At 52.4% G+C, this 12,436-nt stretch overlaps 1 protein-coding gene across 1 annotated transcript in view; it reads left to right on the forward strand.

Moving 5' to 3' along the window:
• The first annotated feature begins 597 nt into the window (after positions 1–597).
• LOC125445765 (chromosome-associated kinesin KIF4A-like) overlaps positions 598–12,436 on the forward strand; it is a 28,930-nt gene continuing 17,091 nt past the window's right edge. Inside the window, exons 1-8 of the mRNA XM_048519087.1 lie at positions 598–727; positions 1,352–1,466; positions 2,075–2,265; positions 2,429–2,521; positions 3,808–3,974; positions 4,218–4,312; positions 4,903–5,013; positions 5,155–5,330. Coding sequence (XP_048375044.1) covers positions 605–727; positions 1,352–1,466; positions 2,075–2,265; positions 2,429–2,521; positions 3,808–3,974; positions 4,218–4,312; positions 4,903–5,013; positions 5,155–5,330 — 1,071 coding nt within the window. The 5' untranslated portion in view covers positions 598–604. The remainder of the gene's footprint in view (positions 728–1,351; positions 1,467–2,074; positions 2,266–2,428; positions 2,522–3,807; positions 3,975–4,217; positions 4,313–4,902; positions 5,014–5,154; positions 5,331–12,436) is intronic.

Here is a 12,436-nt window from a genome sequence, read left to right on the forward strand (position 1 = left end):
AATTCTTCTAAAGCAGGGGTGTCCAGCTCTGGTGCCCCAGATGTTCATGCCGCCGCCGCCTCCCCCTCTGCCCAAGGGAGAAGGCAAGCACCAAATTTTTAATGAAGAACCCCCCCCCCCCCCCCCCCGTCAATGGTGTCCCACTTTACCAATGTTAAAATCTGGTCACCTTAATCTAGAGTGGATGAAGCTGATTTGTGTGACAATATGAAGACCCTGTAATTAGAGCCAACTAATTTTGTTTAACATTTCTAACCTGTTTTCTAAGACTAGTGTGGAAGAGAATGATGTTAATTTTACAAATGGAAAAATTAAACCAGCAAAAATGTGTAAGGCTGGCTGTTCAACAGAAGGTATGAAGAGGAACCTGAAATAGAAGTCTGTTACACACTGTGTCCAGTGAGAAGGAAATGTTTTAGTGGGGTATATATTGTCCATGTCCTAGGGAGGGGAACAAATCAGTAAGTGTTTGGGTGGAACTTGCTATACAAAGATGTGGTTGATAGGGTTAGGGCCACCACTGAGTCAACGCAACCGGGGGTTTATTTCATCGAAATAATGTTGTCCTATCCTGTGGTTCCTTTCAGGAGGATCCTCTTTTAAAATGTCAAAAGAAGACGCCAAGGCGATCCCTGTAAGGGTGGCTCTCCGGTGCCGCCCTCTTGTCCCCAAAGAAACGGAGGAGGGTTGCCAGATGTGTTTGTCTTTTGTCCGTGGACAACCTCAGGTGAAAAAAAAACAGGCAGCTGGAATGTTTTGATGCATGTTGACTAAGTCTGAAATAGTCTTGGTGCTGCAGTAGACGTGCGTCTGTCATCTGGACAAGATGTGGTTCAGATGGGCACCTGGGATCAGCCCTGTCGCCTTGCTGATTAAGGGTGCCAAGCTTCCAAAAGGCAGCGGAGGCCAACTGGAGTGGCCCCCCAGTCCGGCCTGAGGAAGCGCTGCAGGAAACAGCGGCATTTAGGGGGAGAGCTAGAAGCCAGCTTGGCACTCTCACGTTGCTGACGATGGGCAACAGGGCTGCCAGGAGAGCAGGAAACAGAGGGGGGGGGGGCTTGGAAAGCTAAGGGCAGCCAAAAACAGATTCAGTTCCTGCAGCCAGATGCTGAGGAGGATGACTTTGAGACAGGTGAGGGAGTGAGGGAGTGGGGAAAACAACCGGGAAAGCGGGGGGTGGGTGGGTGTCATGTGTGTTACAAAACATCCTCTCATATTAAGGGGGGGGATCAGAGGTGACTGGAGGGTCCTGAGTCAGCCGTTAAGGCCAGCTCCACCTCATTGTTCCACAGCGGTGAGTTTTTAAACGGCAGCAACGTAACCCTCACTCTCTCCCCCTTCCTCCTCACAGGTAATTTGGGGTAACGACAAACCTTTTACCTACGACTATGTGTTTGACCCTTTTACTGAGCAGGAGGAAGTATTCAATACCTGCATTGCTCCCCTTGTGAAAGGCATTTTTAAAGGTGAGAGGGTGTGCCGGTTAAGACGTGGGGGTGGGGGAGGGGGAGGGATATGTCTTCAAAGTTCTTGTGTCCTGAGAGTGAGATGTTCCTCCTTTCGCTTGCATCTAAAATGGCCTCACTTCTTTTTGCTGCATTGGAAGTCCCATCCCCCCCCCCCCCCCCGCTGGACCTTTGTGTTAGTGATGTGTCATACCGTTGCACATAATTAAGAGTAACATAATTGGCAGGAACTCCCTAACACCTCTGCTTTCTTATGGTAACGCTCTTCGTCGCTAATTGGGCTTGCTTCTGAAGTTCTTCATTGTATGAACTCCTTTGTTCTTCTCCTTGACTCTGTTTGTCTTTCATGCTCCGTGCCGTTTCTCTTCTGTGTATGCTTTTCTGTACTCCGCCTCTAGTCCTTTTCTTCTCGTACGTGGTGGTTTTCCTTGCATGTACGTTTCTTGTCCTTCGCTACGTAATCTGCAGCAATTGTGCACATTTTCCCAAAACTGCTCCACCTGGAGGCATCACGTACTTCAGCCGTATTTTTACTCGTGATAAGGAAGGTCTTCTGCTTTCTTTGCGCACATGACCCTTTCTGGTTTCTCCTGGTCTTAATTCCGCAGGTTACAATTCCACAGTTCTGGCCTACGGGCAGACGGGGTCTGGGAAGACCTATTCTATGGGAGGGGCCTACACAGAGGACCAAGGGAATGACCCCACTGTTGGAGCCATCCCCCGAGTGATCAAACTGCTCTTTGGCGAAATGGAACGGAGCGTGGACTGGCAGTTTTCCCTGAAAGTCTCCTATTTAGAGGTAAAAGCTTTTGTTTGTTTCCACATATCTGTCTCCTTTAAGGCCTGTTGCTGTCCTGGGTGCAGCTTTAAAACTAGCCCTGCAGTGTCCTTTCCCTGTTGCTCCTCTGTGTTCCATTTTGGATTTCAAGACCTAACCCTCTCTTTTGGAAAAAAAAATTCAGGTCTACAACGAAGACATCTTGGACCTCTTGGCCCCGCCCAGAGAACGTTCAGCTCAGATCAGCATACGTGAAGACCCCAAGAAAGGCATAAAGGTGGGCTTCTGTGCTGGCCCTCGATGTTTAGAGGGGAATCGGCAGCATAACATAGGCTGCCGGGTGCCGTCCACCATGGAGATGGGCTGCAGCTAGTGGTCTCTTACCTGGCATCTACCTGGCATGCAGGCTCAGTCTTTCCAGTCTTCAGTTACAAAGATCTAAGCTGTAGGTGATGCAGAAGGCATCTATCTGAGACACTTGGCAGTTACTGCCAGTCTGAGGATGGTGCTGACTTTGATAGACTGAAAGTCTGCTTTCAATCTTTATTTAAGCTGCAATCAGTGTAGGTGCTGGTAATCCTGATGTCTTCAACTTGGCTTGTGGTGCTGGGGATCTCACAACACAGATCTCCGCTCCTCCCAACAAAATTTATTTTAATGTTTGCTTCTGACTCAGAAGCGCGACTTCAGCCCCCGACAACAAGGAGTTTACTTGAGGGTAGCTTAGGTCCCTCGTAATCTGCACTGCAGCTCTCACTTCCCAAAGAGGAAGATCTCCCCCCCCCCCTCACTCTGTTGGTATGTCCCATAGCTAATCTGGGATAAGTACCCTTCTGTCTCAATACAGCCCCAGTACATTTCAGCACCCTGACAAATACCGACTGCTTTTGGAGGGTAGCCATGTTGGTCTGTGTGGAAGAGCTACATGCAAGTCCAGTAGCACCTGAGAGACCAGGCACGACTTCTGTTCACAGACCTTTCGAGAGTCAAGGTCTCATTCCGCACATGCAGAATAATGCACTTTCAAACTGCTTTCAGTGCTCTTTGAAGCTGTGCGGAATAGCGAAATCCACTTGCAAACAGTTGTGAAAGTGGCTTGAAAACGCATTATTTTGCGTGTGCGGAAGGGGCCAAGGTGTCTGACGAAGGGAGCTTTGACTCCCCAAATCTTGCTGGCCTTTAAGGTGCAGGTGGACTTGAATCTAGCTGGCCTGTCATGGGCACAAATGTGGATTGCTGTGTGCTGATGTGCCGCCCTTAGCTCTCCCGTTTCGCTTTATTTGCATCCTTGATCCTAAGTGTTCTGGCCCGATGAAGCTGTGCCTCGCCATAACGTGGAACACAGCGAGAAACCCTTTTAAAGCCAGTCACAGAATTAACAGATGGTGCTTCATGATACAGGCTGACCAGTGGGGCTGGATGTTCAGTTGGGGGGTGTTTGAGGTCTTATTTTCGCGGAAGAGGGTCTAGACAAAAATGCAGCCAAGCGCAATATGTACAAGAAACCGTCAAAGAAGGGGAAGAGTGGGAACGGAAAGCAGCCCGTTTTTCCTCTTCATGCAGATTGTGGGATTGACCGAACACGTGGTGACCAGTGCTAAAGAGACGGTCGTCTGCCTGGAACAGGGGAACAATTCTCGGACGGTGGCTGCCACACCAATGAACACGCAGTCGTCCAGGTCCCACGCCATCTTCACCATTTTAATAGAACAGAGAAGCAAGCAGGACGTGTAAGCAAGGGAGGGCGTGGCCTGTTGAAAGCAGGTTTATGAACATAGCAGCTTTGGGTTAAACTACTCTGGTGGGGTGGGAGAGAGTTGCATCACTTGAAAGATAGAACCAGCAGGACAGAACTTTGGAAGCCAATAATTGGCTGACATGAGCTGTGGCTTAATATCCAAAATGTTAACTAGCGAATAAGAGTGAGCCTCAGAGCCCAGCTTCATACTGAACCTCCTCCTCGTCTGCCTTAGGAATCTCAGCTTCAATTCCAAGCTGCACCTCGTGGACTTGGCAGGTTCAGAAGGACAAAAGAAGACCAAAGCAGAAGGAGAGCGGCTGAAAGAAGGTGAGCGGAATGAACTTTTGGGCAGCCACGTGGGCTTGTTTCCTTGAGGCGCTGTGGCTCAGGCGATGAGCCTTTGCTTGGCGTGCAGAGAGTGCCAGGTTCGATTCCTGGCATCGCCATCTTCAAAGGCAAACATAGGTGATGTGAGAGACCGCCAAGTGAGACCCTGCTGAGCAGACAATACCGATTTTGGTGGACCAGGGTCTGAGTCAGTGTGAATCAGCTTCATGTGTTCGTGTGACGGCCACTTGGATGGGGACAGCGATCGTTTTAGTCAATATTCTTGCTTCTTCAAAGAGGGATAATTCTTGCTTTTGAATGCTGGCATGTCGAGGAGACAGTGTCTACTTTCAAATCTGAGGCCCTTCTGTTGGCCCGAGTGCACAGGCTAATCTAGTTCCCCAGATAAGCCTCCACAGCTCAACCCTGGTCTCCAGATTAGAGTGCACCTGCTCTTAACCACTACGCCGCTGCTGCTCTCTTAGCACTTAATGTTAAACGCTTTTGGGAATTCTCAGCCAAGCTTCTTTCAAAGGGGCTTTTGTTACTGGCGGGAAGCCAAGAGGTCAGGGTTCTGCGTTTTTTTTCAGGAATTAATATCAACAGAGGACTCCTCTCCCTGGGAAATGTCATCAGTGCTCTCGGGGATGAATGTAAGCACATCCCTTACAGGGACTCGAAGCTCACACGCCTCTTGCAAGGTAAGGGTGGAATGCAAGCCATTGGGAGTGTTGCCTGGTGCCTGTGTTTACCCTCCCCCCCCTTTACTGCTGCAAATCGCCAAAAGGATTTGTTTTTTGCTTTACTGGCCCGTGCTTTTGCCTCTTCATTCCCCTCTCCAGATTCCTTGGGGGGCAACAGCCACACTCTGCTGATCGCCTGCGTGAGCCCGGCGGATTCCAACACGGAAGAGACTCTGAACACGCTTCGCTACGCCGACAGGGCCAGGAAAATAAAGAACAGACCTATAGTGAACGTTGACCCCAAGGCAGCAGAGATCGACCAGTTAAGACTGCAGGTACGAAGTGCTGTGTCTGTGGAGCGGAGAAGAGAAGAGAGGGAGCCAATTGGCCATGCTGTCAGGGGCTGATGGGAATTGTAGTCCATAACATCTGGAGTGCCCAAGGTTCGCCACCACTGCAAGGCCCAGGGAAGTGTGTTGCTGCAGTCGCTGCTTTGGTGACTGGCTCCAGCTTCCCGTGTGTGTGTGTGGGGGGGGGGACCTGCAACGTTTTAAAATTCTATGTGTGTATGTTCCTTTAAAATGAGAGGTCAATTATAGGAGACAATGTTTGGACTTATATTCCCCCTTTCTGTCCTGTAAGGGGCTTACAAACGCCTTTCCCTTCCGTCCCCCACCCACAACAAACACCCTGTGAGGTGGGTGGGGCTGAAGAGAGCTCCAAAGAACTGTGACTGGCATGTGTTGGGAGTGCACAAGCTAACGTGGTTCCCCAGATAAGCCTCCACAGCTCAAGTGGCAGAGCGGGGAATCAAACCCGGTTCTCCAGATTAGAGTGCACCTGCTCTTAACCACTACGCCATGCTGGCCCCAAGAAGGAAGTGGGGTGAAAGGGGGATGCAAGGGCAGGGCGATTGGTCGACACTGGAGTGTGACAGAGCAGGGTGTGTGCTGAACTGGTAGAAAACAACGGTTTGTGCTGGAGACTGTCAGGGAGTCCCTCTAAGCTAACCTGAATCAGAGGGTGTGCAGAACTTCAGCGAGAGGAAATATTATACACTGAACAGAGAGAGAGAGAGAGAGAGACTGCACTGTATTGAGAGTGAGAGACTGGAGTCAAATGGCGTAGGACAGGGGTCGGCAACCTTTGGCACCCAGGGAGCCATTTGGACCCGCTTTCCATGGAGGGGGGGAGGGCACTTGGAGTGGCAGATACTTTTTGACCTTTGAAAGTAGGATAGCTTGCCGAATCCATAGAGCTCCTGCCTCTCCACCTCAGTCCTGCCCTGCTTCCCTCCTTCTCGCCGTAATTAGCCTGCCTAGATTATTCACAGAGGTCTACATCTCTCCATCAGATCTGACAGCGGCAAAGCTTTCCGCCAGCAGAAATAACCAGGAGGTTGTCTTATTTGTGAAAATGATGCTGGCACTGTTGTTTAAAAAGGGAGGAGAGAGAGAGAGAGAGAGAGGGAAATTGTGTACAAAACTTGAGAGCGCGGTTCCGAGCATCGGTTCAGGCGCCTATTGTAGCCGGGGCCACCGTCCTGCTGCGTGGGTGCAGCTCCCCTCCCCGCCCACCACCCCGGCCAATCCAGCCAGGTCTGCGCATGCCGCACTGCTGCCGCCACCTCTGTTGCCGGCCCTGTCTTCCCTCCCTGTCTTCCCTCCGGTCCCAGCCAGGTGGCTGCTGGGGCCAGGCTCGAAGGCGGCCCGCCGTTCCTCCGCTGCTGCCGACCTTGGCAGAAGAATGAGGGCTGCCACCAGCTGCCTCCACGGAGCTCTCGCTTTCCGGAGCGCCCGCAGCTGCAGTCTGGTTGGGGCTCTCTGCGAGGTGCAGGGAGGGGAGAGCCCCTGCTCTCGGACAGCTGTGTTGAGCCCTGTGGAGTTCCGCCTCCCCGGGGTGCGGTGTGGGGGCTTGCACCTTCCCTCCTTCCCTTTCCGGGGTGGTGTTATCCGAGCCTGAGGTCCCGGTGGTTGGGGGCCTGGTATTAATCAAGGCCCTTAGCCACAGGATGGAGCCACGCCTGGCCCCTTTCCAGTCCTGCGTCCCTCCTCCCTTGGTGGCAGGCTGACTTCCCCCTGCTCAAAGTCCCATGGAAGACGCTGTTCCGCTGTTCCTTTCCTTGCCTCCCTTCCTTGTTTCCTCCCCTCTCCCCTCTCGTCAGTCCCCTCCCCCCTTCTCCCCCCCCCCATCCCTCGTCCACGTTTCTTTTCCCCCTGTCTCTGTCCCCTCCGCTCTCCCGGTTTCCCCGCCCGGTCACGTCCTTATTCTTTAGTTGTGGAGATGATGGCATCATCTGGAGATGATGGCACCCCCCAAGTTTGGTGCAGTTTGGTTTAGGGGGTCCAAAGTTATGGACCCTCAAAGGATAGCCCCCATCTCCTTAGCAAAGAATGGGGGATGGGGCACCCCCTTTGAGGGTCCATAACTTTGGACCCCCTAAACCAAACTGCACCAGACTTTGGGGATACCATAAGGACAGTTTCCAGATGATATCCTGAAATTTTGGTGCCGATACATCCAAAAATGCACCCCTGCAGGAACATCCCAGAAATTTGCCCAAGAATCTTTGTTCTGCATTGAGTTTTCTGTATTGCTGTCCATGGGGGTTGCAGGCTGGGGGGGGGACATTTCTGAAGGCACAGTCTCAAAACTTTCAGAGTCTCATCAGGAGACTGCCCTGATGATACCCCCCAGGTTTGGTGCAGTTTGATTCTTGGGGGACAAAGTTATGGACCCTCAAAACTGTAGCCCCCAACTCCTGTTAGCTTCCATTGGAAACAATGGGGGATGGGGCACCCCTTTTGGGAGTCCATAACTTTGGACTCCTTGAACCAAACCTCACCAAATTTGGGGAGTAGCATAAGGACAGTCTCCTGATGATATGCTGAAATTTCGGTCTCCTGATGATATGCTGAAATGTCTAAAAATGCACCCCCTGAAGGCACCAATGTCCTGGTGCAAAAAAACCCCCCCCCCACCCCCCCCCCCCCCCACCCCCCCCCCCCCCCACCCCCCCCCCCCCCCACCCCCCCCCCCCCCCACCCCCCCCCCCCCCCACCCCCCCCCAAAAATTTGAGTAAGTGGTGGGTGGCCATGGGGGGGGGGGGGGCATCCAACTCATGTTTTGCCCAGGGCTACAGTTTGCCCAGGGCTGCCTCGTTATGCCCCTCTCCCCTCCCCATGGGCGGCCAGGTTTCAATGGTGTTGATGGTAAGGGCAGCCGCCTAACCTTGAGTACATTCCACAGCCCGGGCGATGGGCCAGCTTCATCAGCGGAGACTTTATCTCTGCGCGGGAGATGAGGTCTCCGTTCCCATGGGAAGCCGGGAGGGGGATGGGATGAATAGAGTTATAACCTGTGCTTCTGGCGGGAAGTGTCATTCCTGCCTACTGCGTGTACTTGAGCTTTCACAAGATGTCTGAATAAACGGTCTTTTTTCACCAAAGAGCCTTTTATTTCTGCTTCTATGGAATTCCTTACATTGTGGCAGGAATCCTAATTCATCTATATCCCTAGTGCAGTGGACCTCTGGTGTCTCGGCATGGAGAGGTTGAATATTACTGCGGAAGGTGCATTAGCAGCCCCAAAGAGGGCTCCGACCTTTCCCTTCTGAATCTGGAGGAACCTTGGAGAAACTGAGGCCTCGCTGGTGACTCGTTCCCTTCCTCGTATCAGCCGCGAGATAGCCTTTACTCCGGTGGAGCGAGGGGCGGCGTGGCAGCGACCATGGGGACCCCCACATGATGCGTTTGGGGCGCTGTCTATGGATCGAGCGCCTGCGGTTCGGATCTCTACACCGTTTTCGTATGGATTACCGGCCTCAGATACAACCTGTCATGGAGGGGCAAGGCCTGACCACCTTTCATCACGGCAACCCAGGAGTCCATTGAGCGATTCCTGGATTTCGTATTGTTACTAGTGATGCTCCCCAAGAACCACCGTGGCACTGCTTACAGCACTGGGGCCCGTCCGAAGGACACTGGGACTAAACCTGGGATTAGGAGGGGTGTCCGTGCCGTCTTCCGATCCGGACCCCCCTGATCCCGGGTCAGCGGCTGCACCCCCAGGAGCCACCGGTGGCTTCACGATTGTCTCCGATGTCACAAACCAGGCGGCGAAGAGTCCGAAGAAAGCCTGCACTCCCAGCCGGATCTGTTCCCTCTCCCATCGAAGGGAGAACTGGGATGAGGAAATTGGGCGACTGCAAGATGCCCAAGAAGCATGGACCCGTGAGCGCCAGCTATACTGGGAGGAGGAGCGGGCACAGTTGTTGCAGCAAGAGCGCGAAAACCTGCAGAGGGACCCGGGGTGTAGCGCCAGGGGTCCAACTCGAGTTGGACCGTCACCGAAGATCGCGCTCAAACGACAATATATCGCGGAATCTGTCAGTCCATGATAAGGTCCTGGAACACTCCAGACTGGATTTACAGCGGCAACGCGAAAGCGTTCAGGCCTTGCGCACGCAAAGTGGGCTTACTGCAGCTATTAAACGGGGCGAACTGAAAACAAAGTCCGACGAGAAAAAGCAGCCCTGCATGCGCACCAGGATACATTGACCACGCAAGGAGAGAGAGCTGGCGCTGCGTTGGAGAGGGAACCAGGAGGCAACAGACCAGGAAGCCCAAAGTTAGAGTCTATGCGCCATTTACTGATACTGCCGGCGCCAGAGGGGCAGCGTGGCTGGGTCCACCACTTAAGCGCTCCGTAATGCGGCATTGATACCGCCCCCGATTCCGGCCCCATTTGTGCCACGGCGGCCCGCTTAATACCTGCTCAACCCGTTACCGCCGCCCATACGGCGCAAAGAGCCGTGGAAAGGGAGTTACTATAGGCCATTACGATACCTGCCCGCGTTTGGTGGGACCGCTTGCGGCTTCCCTACTTCATTTTACTGGCTTTCGGTACCACATGGAGGACTATGATGATTTATACCCGGTCTGGTAGCGAAAAAAAATACGGGACATCGGCTCAGTCCTGGATGGGGCAGCAACCCGACTGGTTTTGTGACCCTTTTGGATTTACCAAGGATAGAAGACTCTCGCATGCGGTGCCCGCATTCCTCCAAACCGCCAGAGCGCGCTTTAAAGATCCGGGCGCGAAAATGGGGCTATCCAGCACCATCAAAACTATCCAGCAGAACAACCGACCGTTTGCCAGAATTTGCCAGCTAATTCCGATGCGGCGGCTGCTGGAGCTCCCTCATTAGTGGCCTGAGCGCATGAAATGCGAATACTTCTCAGATGCTATTGACGGCAAGCTGCGTGAAGCGGTGTTTTTTAATTCGGGTTCCTCGCACTATTGCTGAAGGATTGGATCCAGTTAGGATCCCAGGTGGCGTCTAAAAGCAGGAATCACGGCTGCGATGCCGGAGGCAGCCCACGTGAAACCTGCACGCTGCGTCCGCAAAGGCAAAAGCCGCCGCTACCGAGACCACCTCTGAGCGCCGTCATAGAGCTGGGATTGTGCCTTTACTCGCGGAGGACCAGGTCATCTAGCCACCAGCTATCCGAAGAAACAAAAACTAGCAGCTCCAGCCAGCAGCGCACCCCATCTGCCAAACCACCATGCAAGTCGGGCCCGCCTCCGGCGGAGCTCTTCTAAAGAGGCAGTCATCGAAGGCGACCCAGAGGAGGGGGAAGCAGCTGTTTGCCTTTCTTCAACCCCCATGGATATGGAGTCCGACTCCTAATGGCGGTGAGTGAAGGCAAGCGCTCTACATTACTGTCAAAGCGTTTCTAGTAACCCGGCTAAACAGCCTTTCGCGTACGCCTCGGCCCTTGTAGATTGAAACACTCCCATTGCTTATCGCGGCCCCAGGTGGCAGAGGAGCTAGGTCTGGATAAATTCCATTTAGCTAAAAGCCCATGCCGTTCACCCAAATGGGCGGCAGCCCTCTGGCGAGGAGCGAAGGACCGGCCCAGTTCAAAACACTGGCGGTTCTCCTCCGTTAGCCGACCATTTAGGGAAAATTAGTTTTATTTTGGCGCCAGTGGCCAAATAGGCACTCCATGATTTTGGGCATGCCATAGTTGTTATTACATGAACCAAAGTTCATTTGGAAAGAACGGATCTTAGGGTCACTGACCCTCCCTCGCGGTGAACACACATGAGATTGGGGGGAAAACTCAGCTTTCTCCTGACACACACACCTCCCTGGCTTCATCAGCTGATTGCTCCCGATTCTATTGGCATCCCACCGGTACGTACCAAAGATCTAGCCAAGAGTTTTTTCAGGAGCAAGAATCACGATCGGTTGCCACCCCATACAGAGACACTGACTGCCAAAATGCGTTATCACAGTAGAGGCGCAACTGCCCAAAGGTAGAATCTACCGTATGAGTCCCAATGAGGAGAAGGAACCGTGCCTTCTTGGACAAGAACCCTTGCTTTCAGCCTGGGTTCATCACGGCCGGGCTACCAAACACACACACGCCTTGCTCCGTTTTGTTTGTAAAAAAGAAAGATGGGTCTTCTGACTTTGCACAGATTATCGAGGTCTCAATGCAGTCTCCTGTCCAATAAATATCCTTTGCCTTTGATCAAAGGACCTTTTTAAGGATGCACTGGGCAAAGAACATCTTTACTAAAATTAGACTTGAGAGAAGCTTACTACAGGGTCAGAATTGCTGAAGGCTATGAACCACTTGACTGCGTTTAACACAAAGTTTGGACAGTTTGAATACTTAATAATGCCATTCGGGTTAAAGTGGGGCCCGGGGCTTTATGGCCCTCATCAGCGAAGATTCTCCATGATTTATTGTACACAAAGGGAGTTGTGGTATACTTAGATGGCGTTTTAATTTATTCCTACCAAACCATAGAAGAGGCATGAAGCATTGGTTGGAAGTATTGAAGCGGCTTGCTCAACAACTCTCCTCTTTGCCAAACTCTCCAAATGCTGTTTCCACCAGACCTCCATTGACTATTTGGGTTACGGATCTACGCCCGAGGGGCTTAAAAAAATGGATCCTGCTAAAATTATTGGCCCGGTCCTCCAATGGCCTGCCCCCACCAACCATAAAAAGGAACTCCAATCTTTTTTCTGGGTTTTGCTAATTTCTGTCGTGACTTTATACCCCAATTCGCTGGAGCTGACTCTCCCTCTCACAGACCTCTCTGCAGCACTAAGGGTAAAGATCCACTGTCCGCCAAGGAAGCCGGGGCCCCTTTCCTGGTCTGAAGAATGTCAAGAGCAGCCTTTCAGCTCTTAAAGTCTGCTTTTACCCGCACCGAGACCTATCTAAAGCACCCTGACCCAGATCTCCGTTTGTAGTTCCGCGTGGATGCCGCGGACAAAGCGGCTTGGGGCAGCCCTGTTGCAGAAAAATAAAGATGGTAGAGCTGGTTCCGTGTGCTTATTTATCAAAGAAATTCTCCGGTGCTGAACTCAAGCTGGACTGTGGGGAATAAAAGAGACTGCAGCCATCAAAGAAGTAG

The sequence above is a fragment of the Sphaerodactylus townsendi genome, linkage group LG16 (genome assembly GCF_021028975.2).
Source record: "Sphaerodactylus townsendi isolate TG3544 linkage group LG16, MPM_Stown_v2.3, whole genome shotgun sequence".
Classification (NCBI taxonomy): domain Eukaryota; kingdom Metazoa; phylum Chordata; class Lepidosauria; order Squamata; family Sphaerodactylidae; genus Sphaerodactylus; species Sphaerodactylus townsendi.